This window comes from Branchiostoma floridae, chromosome 9 (genome assembly GCF_000003815.2).
Source record: "Branchiostoma floridae strain S238N-H82 chromosome 9, Bfl_VNyyK, whole genome shotgun sequence".
In the NCBI taxonomy this organism is placed as follows: domain Eukaryota; kingdom Metazoa; phylum Chordata; class Leptocardii; order Amphioxiformes; family Branchiostomatidae; genus Branchiostoma; species Branchiostoma floridae.
In genome coordinates this window covers 12235669-12245674 of record NC_049987.1, presented here as the reverse complement: position 1 = coordinate 12245674, position 10006 = coordinate 12235669, and the positions used below count along the sequence as shown (strand labels likewise).

Here is a 10006-nt window from a genome sequence, read left to right as displayed (position 1 = left end):
ACGGCTAAAAACGTTGGAAGCGTTTGAAGATTAAAAAAAATCATCAGTGGCGTAGGTCGGAACTGATCAATGTTACTTTGAAAATTAGAGAACGTATATTTATCAAAATTAATGATGGGCCTGGAAAATAGATTGGTAGAATTGGGGTGACCACATGGACACAACAATCTTACGAGAACACACTTTTTGATCTTTGATACACTTCAATCGTCCTATCTGTGAATAAAAAAAAATACATAAAATGGACCTCAGAAGAAGAAGAAGAAGTCAACAGACACTGTTGAAATAACTATCAACTATTGTACATGAATTTTCAAGGCCCAAATGACAACCTCCTTCAATGGTTATCCCTAATTTCTTGAGAGAAAAAAACAAAAACAAAACTTTTCCCTCTTTAACTTGTCAGTTGGCATGAATTGGCTTCTCAAGTTTCCGGTTACTTTCCCGCCACGTATGATTACATGAGGATTGTGGATTCATTTCCCGCCACCAATTAGCAGTCGGCAAAGTTCGTAAATAGCTGTGATTGAAGGAGCCTTGCAGAAATACTTCCAGTAACCCTACACGAAGTCTTTTTGCTTGTGGTTAAGACAACAGAGGCTTCTTATTTGCTCTAATGTATGTCTCAAGAACCAATCCACGAAGTAAAGGGGATTTTGGGGGTAACAAAATTTAGGTCACGCTTTCTTCTCGGTAAAGATCGGAAGTCGTGTCCTCGGGTGCCTTCGGCATCAATCGGATTTCCATCATGGCGGAAGAGCGTGCGGATTTCGGGGAGGTAGGACGTGACTGCAATTTATCGCGAAATTCTGCATTTTCTTTGTTTATGTCTGCCGATATTTGGTGTCTCTATGTATGACTTTGCACCACATTGCCCAACACAAGCAGAAGAGTGGCTGATATTCCCGCAAGTTCGCAAATTTGTGGAAAATTGTGTCGGGCCACCCTCGGCCCTTTATGCGTTTTGCATGACAAATCAAGCTGTTTTCCTGTCAGCGTCTGGCCACATTTTGCCGTCCTTCAGATCTGTTTAGAGACATTTGTGTGTCGTTGCTAGTTTCCCAAACCTCTTTTATTGTTGTTCTGTGGATGCTCGTGTCGTAAACGAATGTGTCAGTTTTTCAGGGTGTTTTCTCGCTATTCGTGACACCCACCCCTAGCAATGCTTACTGACTCTCCCCCGTGGTATTTTCGTTAGGTACGCACTCCTTCGCCATCAGAAATGGACGTCACCGGGTCGAACGGTCAATCATTGGGTGCTGATGACACTATGTCATCATTTGAGACGCAAAAGCACCAAAATTTGAACGGAGAGAAAGGGATTGTGGAACAAGATGAGCCCAGCACTGACTCTGGGGGGCCCACTGCAGGGAAAGGGGAGGTTCTGGTGCCAAGTGAGAAACTTGAAAATGATACCATGGATGCTTCAGGTAATGTCAGTGTTGCCTTGGCAACCGGGGATGATGAAGATGAGCCAATGGAAGCTGATGAAGATGGTTCTAGTGCTGAGCCCAGGAATGGTCATAATAATGTAGAACTCAGTGCAGAGCTAGATGCATCTTCAGCAATGCAATCAGAACATGACAAAGACACAGACAGTCACATTGAGCCAGAAACCAATGAAGTAACTGAAGAGGAATCATCACTTGATCATGTTTCCCACAATACAAATGTAGATATAACAGATGTACAGGAAGCAACCAGTAGTCAAAACAGACAAACAGGAAGCCAGGCAGACAATAGCATCAGTGGTAACATTCCAGTAGTAGAAGCAGGTGGTGCTGAAAATAGTTCATTTGAGGTCATCAGTGATGAGGAAATTTCAAAAACAAGGCCAGTAGAATGTTTTGACTCGAATATACCAACAGACCTTGTAGGAGAATATGATTCCGGTATACAGCAGCCAGTCACCCCTCCAACCCCCCTCCAAGATGAGGATGCCCCAACCCCCTTACAAGATGAGGCAATGGACACAGAGGAACTTGACGATCAAGTAGTAGATACCAGTTCTACAGGCCCCTCTGTAGATAACACTCACATGCAAGAAGTGGCAAATGAAGACACGTTCTCTTCCCAAGACACTGATGCTCAGGCGATCTCTACAGAAGAAGGCTCTGAAGAACAGCCTGCTGAAACTACAGAGGAAGACTCCAAAGAACGGCCTGCTCAAATCACAGAGGAAGACTCTGAAGAACAGCCTGCTCAAACCATAGAGGACTCTCCCACACCTGCCTTAGGCCTTGTTACGTATCCTGACTCAGAAGAAGATGGTCAGTCAGAAAAAGAGGAAACTGAGGACACCAAAGCCGACCAGTCCCAGGAAGAAGGTGAAACACCTGAACTAGCAGAAGAAAGAACATCATCTGATAAAGAGGAAGAAATCATGAATGAGGAGCCAATTGAGACTGCAGCCAACTTACCTCCTGATCAGGTTGCAACTGATACTGATTTGCCAGTAAGTCAGGAGAACAAAGAGGAAAATGACATAGAAGGGTCTATAACTTCTCATCACATAGCAACAGAGGAGGAAAAAACAGAGGATGCTGCAAAACCTGACTCTCAGGAAGACTCCGAAGCACTGCCAACTATCCTGAAGGCTTTTGCCAGCTCAGACTTACCAATAGAACCAGATGAACAAATGGAGGAGGATGGTCCACAGGATAAAGATGATGTACAGCAGGATACAGAGGGGACGCAGACAGAAGAGATACTTAATGAACAGAAGGATGCAGAGCAGACAGAAGAGCTACCTGATGAGGAAGAACCTAGTGAGAAAGAAGCAGAAGAACCTCAGGTTGAAAACACAGAGCAAACAGTAGAAATCCAGAAAAGTGGGTCAGATGAAAAAGAAGCTGATGGTCAAGAGGACAAAGAAGATGAGACTGGAAGAGATGGACCAGAACAAGCAGCAGTGTCTGTTTCTGAGACGACAGCAACCTCAAATTCATCCAAAAAGGTAATTTTGCAAGTCACCTGACTTTCCTTATAAAAATAATTTTGTGTTGTGTGTACCAATACACATATTACATGTAAGAAACTAGAGTTTTCTAATGAGAGATGGAATCCACATGTATTGTATATTACAAGGCAAGATATCTTTAAGGTAGAGCAGGGCTCGAAATACCACATGCATATGCAAGTTTGTGCAAGTAAAATTGGTGTGGTGCAAGTAAGTTTAGACCAAACTTGCACCAGTGCAAGTTACTTTTGTCCTCTATACCTGACATTAGAAAAAGCTTACACATACCGAGAATATTGTCTGTCATTGAAAGGTAAAAGAAAATAACACTGAATAAAAAAAAAGCCTAAATTTGTTTTTTCTAAATTTGGTTTGACATCCAGGTAAACTATTTTTTTAAACAAATCCATCTCTACAATGCTAATGATTCCTAAGGTGCTGTCTTACCTTGATTTGCATATGAGTTACATTTGCATACTAAATATGTTCAACTGGTTTTTCCAGTTATATGTATTGTATTGAGTTGTTCTACCACTTCATTCTGGAGATGCTTAAGACTAGTTACTGTGATGGATGTCACTTGAAGAGTCCAGAAGAAATCTATGGATCTTATCGAGTTGTAGACATTGAATTGTCTTTAATTGAGGCTAAATTCACAGTTTTTATGAAACAGTTTGTACAATTTCAAACCAAAAATAAAATACGCTACGGAAAAACAAATATCCAAACATGTGGTCTTTACCGGTATGTATCCCCATTTACTACTAGTCACGTACATTTGCAAATTTTCAGAAGAGGAGATAAGGGTTTAACAGTTCACTATTTTGGGTTGTGCAAGTAAGTTTCTTTTGGTGCAAGTTACCTTTGGCTTAACTTGCACAGGTGCAAGTTGACTGAAAAGTGTATTTCGAGCCCTGTAGAGGTTGGTGTCTCTGCTTAAATTTGTTAATTGAAGCCTAATTATTTTTGTGCATTTTTTTTCATTCATCCATCCAAGCAGAAAGACACAGGAGATGATGACTGGGACATCATTGATGTGACAGATGAGGTCAAAGGTGAGCCTGACATCATCACCATTGATGATGATGAAGATGCAGAAACTGAAACTACAAAGGATGCAGGATCAAACAAATCCAAGGTAAGGAAAACAATGAAAGTTTCTTAGTTATATTGATTTTTGAATAGTAATAATCATAGACAATGACTTTAAAGATTTCAAACTCCTTTATTTTGCAGTAAATGATCTTCAGCCACTTGTAAAACTGTGGTTACGTTATACTATTCATATGAATGTTAACGGTAGGTCTGTTTCATTAATTACCATACTAACAAGTTAAAGAAGAAGGCTAGTAAAACGGTTAAAAGAGTGACTTGATATTTTTTGTCTGGATTTGTGTTAGATGGATGCAAATAAAGATGGGCAAGGAACAAGTACTGAGACAGGAGGCTCTTCAGGTAAGGATTTCAATTTACAGTATGATACAAGGTGATGAAATAAGATCAGTACAAAAAGTTTTGCATTATCATCATCTTGTATAATTCAGTTTTGTCTGCAATATGACAACTTTACTTCTTACTCTAATGTTTAACTTAAAGCTTGGTACTTCTTTAAAGTAGTTAGTCTGAAATATGCTACCAATACTATGATACTATTCCAATATATATACCAGGTGAGGAAGAAGTGTTCTATAGAGTGTTCTTTAGAGCTAAGTTTGTTCTAAAGATCCCCAAAATTTATTCTTAGAATATCCATAGATTGAGGTCTTCTATAGAACTAATGGTTTCCTAGAAAAAGACTGACAGGGTTCCATGGAACACATAGTCTTCCATAGAACTCATAGCCTTCCATAGAACTTATAGTCTTCCATAGAACTAACTGCCATCAGTTTTGAAATGACTTACAATGTATTATGTTCCAAAGACATGAAGTTTCCCACCTTCCCTAGCTCTACATGTTCAGTGTGTCTTCTCCTAACCCTTGCTACCTTGCTCCTTTTAACTCTAACACTCTAGAGCTTGTGTATTCTGTCTGTAGTGTCCCTTCCTTTGTGGTTTGTATCCTAACTTTGCGTAACTTCTGGCTGTAAGGTTGCTTTCCTTTTTGCCATAAAATGCTTTTGTCGTCTCCCTCCCCATTTTGTGCATACCCCTTTCCACAAAGACATCAGAGCTGAGCAGCAGTATCCCTGTCTTGCTGCAGAATTGCAGCGCGGGGAGGACTCAGACGCCACAGGGAAGGGATCTGCTTCATCCGAGAAGAAAGCTCGAGTGCCGCCTTTGCTGCCATACCAGAGGTTCTGTAAGAGGGTAAGAAAATGTTCCTCGTTTCATTTTGTAGACCACATAATGTGACAATTAACTTCAAGTTCAATATCTTGATGAACACATCCAAAAACAGACTTTCTTCCGAATCCAAGTATCATTTCTTTGTTCTCCAAAGCACAGAGATAATTAAGTTTCTTATTTTTGTTGTTTCTCAGAAACTTGAGGATGTGCAGAAGGAGAATCCTGCCATGAGCTTGACTGAGTTGGCTGCAGCCCTCTTCAAGATGTGGAAGGAACTGGACGACAAAAGCAAGCAGATTTACAAGGACTGCTACTACTCTGAGAAGGTTATCTTTGAATTTAGCTCTTTCATTGCATTGCCATTGACAGTCCTTCTGTCTCAGACTCTCTGCTTAGAAGACAAAAAGGAGGATTTTAGAAATGATGTAAATATATTCAGAATCTAAAGTTAAAGTGTTTGTAGTTTTTAAAATGTTGTTTTGTTTTGCACTATAGAAGGTATATGAGGAGGACACAACACTTAGCACTGTTAAGGAGATAAAGGAAGAGCCGGTAGATGAAGATACCATAGAGGCATTCCTTAAAGAGATGCAGGGTGAGGACCAGACAGATGTCCAGCTGGATGAAGCTGAGGCTTCTCTGGAGGCTATTCAACATGAGACAGAAAAAGAACTAAAGGTGAGATCAGGGGGGCTTTACTGTAAAATCAGGAACTTTCATAATGGTTAAACGTTCACGGTTTTCATGGTGGCCACTTCACAGAAACTTTCACAATGGTTAAACGTTCATGGTTTTCATGGTGGCCGCTTCACTGCAAATTTAAAACCACCGCGAACATTTTTCCATGGCAGTAAAAGACTACAAAGCATGGTGCTACCGCGAACTTTAAAAAAAGAACGCAAAAAGTTCTTTTTCCTGCTACCGCGAAATTTAATCCCAGTGAACTTCAATACATTTACAGATTGCAAATTGCAAAAAAAAGAACGTTTTTTCTTTTGATGTTTCATATTGTCTTCTTTACAGCATCCTAGTCCATTTCTCTATGTGAACAAAATCAGTGCATCTATTTGATACTCATGTGTTGTTTTTCTCCTGCAGTGTTTTGCCCAGGACACCATGAATGAGCTCCTGGGGATGTTTGGTTACGATGGTGTAGATGAGGACGAGGCCAGTACCCTCCAGATTAGCTCCAGTTTCGTGCCTACACCACCAGCCCCACCCCCTGAGCCTGCTGCTGCACAAGGGGAGGGGGTCACTGTCACCTCAGGCTCCTGTATGTGGTGTAAGAAGAAAAGTACAGCACTGGACTTTGTTCTTAAGGTTAGGGAAGTCATTTTTTATTTCTGGACATAATGGTAAAAATGTAATTAAGTCATAGTAATAATCTGGTCTGGATGTTAGTCAAGCAAGTTACTGGAATAAAACCTTTGCAGTCATAGGGGATTGCTGCCCCTACGGCCGGTGAGGCTATGGGACCGGTGAGGTGAGGTGAGGAGTCATAGTACCAAAGAGATAATTTTTGAGGTTACACTTTGTTAAAATCCAACTGTTGTTTTCGTGTCCACAGTGCCAAAAGACAATATTTGAGCATATCTGTTTGTTAAAGTCCAACTGTTGTTTTGATTCACAGATGCAGGATGGGAAAACGCAAGCTTACTGTACAGCTGAGTGTTTGGCACGAGGAAAGGTCGCCAACGCTCGCCTCACCCCCAAATCGCTGGCAGAGAAGGTCAGCAATGCAGCACATCAGCGGTGTTTCTTCTGCCACCGGCTGTTCAGACGTGGCCAGGACAAAACGTTTCCTACACGAGATGGCAACAAAATCTTCTGTACCGAGCAGTGTGCTGATTCATATGACAGGAGCAAGCTTGCAAAAACCTGTGAACAGGTTAGCTTTGATGTGTCCTTTTGTTCTCGTTGTATATTAGAATTTTCTTGCCTATGGTAAATGTGATACTGTGAAATATCAGACATTGTGCCCAGAAGTGCCTCCACAACTTGCCTGTTTCCTTTTCTTCTGTTACAAACTTACATATTCCACTGCTGTGTCTGATAACAAGTTTTTGAAATATCTTCCTTTTTTTTTCAGTGCAAGAAGAGTGTTTCTGGTGACAAAGTCATGAAGTGCAATGGAAACCACTTCTGCTCACAGATCTGCGTAACGGCACATCAGAAATCCCAGTCCCGCCGGAACCGCGTGTGCGACAACTGCAAACGACCGGGAACGGCCTCTCAGAACTACCACATGGCAGTTCCAGGGGGCCAGCCCAACAAGGTGTTCTGCAGTCAGGTACCTGTACCATTTCTACCTTCATACTTCAATGATGTAATTGAAAGAATTGCTTCCAGACCTTTTTCTGAGTTATATAATAATTTTGTTTACCAACCCAAGTTTAAGAACACAAACACAAAATGTAGCTCCATTAGCATTTGTCTGACAGGTTATGTATATCCACCAAATAGCTTGGCTCCTACATCATGTGTCTTAAAAAGGACTTTGAAACTAGGAAGGTCCTAGCAAGGGAAGCAACCAACAAATTGGACAAAATCTGGAAGTCTAATATCCCTAACAAACTGAAGGTCTAGTGGAACCTATTCTGCTGTATGGTGCAGAAACCTGCACACTTACTTACCAACTTCAAAACAGATTAGATGGGACCTACACAAAGTTACATGTACTTCGCAGAGCATAGAATATATCTTGGACTCAACATGCTACTCTTAAAACAATTTATGGAAATCTCCCACGGCTATCTCAGAAGCTGACTCACCTAAAGGTAAAATTTGTGGGACATTGTTGTTGAGCCAAGCAGGAAATAGTTTTGTCTGTTCTCCAGTGGAAACCGAGTGCCTGGGTACATTGCAGAAGTTTGACTTTCAGACACTTAAACTAGAGACTCTGGTATCAATTTTGTGAACTTAGAACAAGCAATGTTAGATGGGGCTTTATGGAGTGAAATATGTACTAGCTGCTCCCGACCTCCAGCCGAGTATGTACTATGTAATACTATGTTTGATAGATCTCTAGTGCAGCACCTCCAGATGTACAGTTTACATATGCAGGAGTGCATTTTACCGGAGGATGTTCCATTGGAGGTCTCCTAAGGCATATTTTTCTCAAGGTGGCAGATATACTTGATTTCGCAGAACTATGTTAGTAGACATTTAAGAGTTAATGGCCAAAATACTGACCATGTGTCCATGTTCTGGTGTCCAGGGCTGTCTGCAGATGTTCCAGAAGAGAGCTAAACCCTGCACCAACTGTAAGGACCTGCGATCTGACCAGACTGTCATCGCCCAAGTGGACGGGGGAGACTTCAAGGAGTTCTGTAGCTCAGAGTGTGTCATCAAGTATGAGGAGAAGAAATCTAAGGTGGGTCTCTGAGTCTCACCTTCTTCAGTCTGTGTGTATTGCTGTAAATTTGTATGATTTGGTAGGGATCTGATTTCAGGGGAGGAGGGGTAAGGAGGTTTTTAAGTTTTGAGGTGTTTGTGGTTGAAATAGTTCTGGGTGTGACAGTAGTAATACAATGGGAAAGCATACTTGCAGTGTCTTGATGTCATGGTGGAGAGGTCTTCACAAAAACATGGAAAAACAAGGAAAATAAAACTTCTGAACATTTTGAGTTTTATAACATAAGGCAGAGATTGTACATGGACAAGGACTGCACAGACTGTCTTCATCATTATCATCTCGGGCGACTTGCCTGGCCAAGTCTACCCTTTCCTTCCAGACATCCCTGACCCCATACAGTTCTTAAGATCTTGTGACTTGTGAAGACTGTACCATTGTTTTAAAGTGGAGAAATGTTCAGGCTCAACTACTTGCCCAGTGTCAGGGACAGGCCCTTACATAGGCCTAAATTCTGTGCAGTCCACCACTAACAGCAGCCATGATATACTGTTGTACAGATGTCGGAGCCTGGGAAGTGCTGGATCTGTAAGAGCACTACTAGGGTCAAACATGAAGTCAACTACCAGGGTACTGTGTACCGGCTCTGCACAGACAAATGCTTCCAGGTACACCTTTATCAAGCCTGCTTCATACTAAATGTTTTCAGTACCGTTTCAGTTTGACATGGTGGTCCAGACCTGAGAAGACTTGAACTTCATAGATAATAAGTATAATCAGGGCTCTAGATACTGGATGCACATGCACTTATTTGCACCAAAAACTGCAGCTGTGCACCTACTTTGTCACTTTGGGTGCAGCGATACTCCTGAATATTTATGCTTATTTTATGTTGTGCACTGTGCAGCTAAATTTGTACCATAGGTATACCATTATTGCACCTACCCCCAAAATTAATTTTGAGCCCTGAAATAAAAGTAGAAGAATACCCAAAGTTTTGTTGCCATGTTGGCATATATGCTAACTGTTGTATGTTATTGTCCTCTAAATTAAGTGTTGTCTTTTCCTGTGTGTACTACCAATAATGTCAGGTGTTTCCTGGAGTGTACACAATGAATGACTTTATTGCACACTATACCACAGATGTTCCGTGTGGCCCACAATCTGAGCATGAACTGCTGCGACCAGTGTAACCAGTACATCTACAACCAGGACGGGCCGGCACCTCAGAGCATGCAGTACGAGGGGCAGATGAAACGCTTCTGTTCCACCATCTGTGTCAACACCTTCAAACAGGTGAACTGGCTGCACTTGTGTTTACAGAACAGGTGTAACATGTTTTGTGTGAGCTTCTGTGAGCACATTTTTTGCTTGATTTTGTGCTTGGGGTATTCCAGAATATATCATGA

At 41.4% G+C, this 10006-nt stretch overlaps 1 protein-coding gene across 7 annotated transcripts in view; it reads left to right on the top strand.

Moving 5' to 3' along the window:
- The first annotated feature begins 594 nt into the window (after positions 1–594).
- Positions 595–10006, top strand: part of LOC118422470 (zinc finger MYM-type protein 4-like) — a 29020-nt gene continuing 19608 nt past the window's right edge. For 3 of the 7 annotated variants that reach the window (XM_035830071.1, XM_035830068.1, XM_035830069.1), the window contains exons 1-13: positions 595–778; positions 1199–2956; positions 3957–4097; positions 4360–4414; positions 5121–5266; positions 5440–5571; positions 5741–5923; positions 6344–6565; positions 6876–7133; positions 7335–7535; positions 8463–8618; positions 9158–9265; positions 9741–9893. In XM_035830071.1, coding sequence (XP_035685964.1) covers positions 749–778; positions 1199–2956; positions 3957–4097; positions 4360–4414; positions 5121–5266; positions 5440–5571; positions 5741–5923; positions 6344–6565; positions 6876–7133; positions 7335–7535; positions 8463–8618; positions 9158–9265; positions 9741–9893 — 3543 coding nt within the window. In that variant the 5' untranslated portion in view covers positions 595–748. The remainder of the gene's footprint in view (positions 779–1198; positions 2957–3956; positions 4098–4359; positions 4415–5120; positions 5267–5439; positions 5572–5740; positions 5924–6343; positions 6566–6875; positions 7134–7334; positions 7536–8462; positions 8619–9157; positions 9266–9740; positions 9894–10006) is intronic. The other 4 variants (XM_035830070.1, XM_035830074.1, XM_035830073.1 and 1 more) reach the window with 4 other exon arrangements.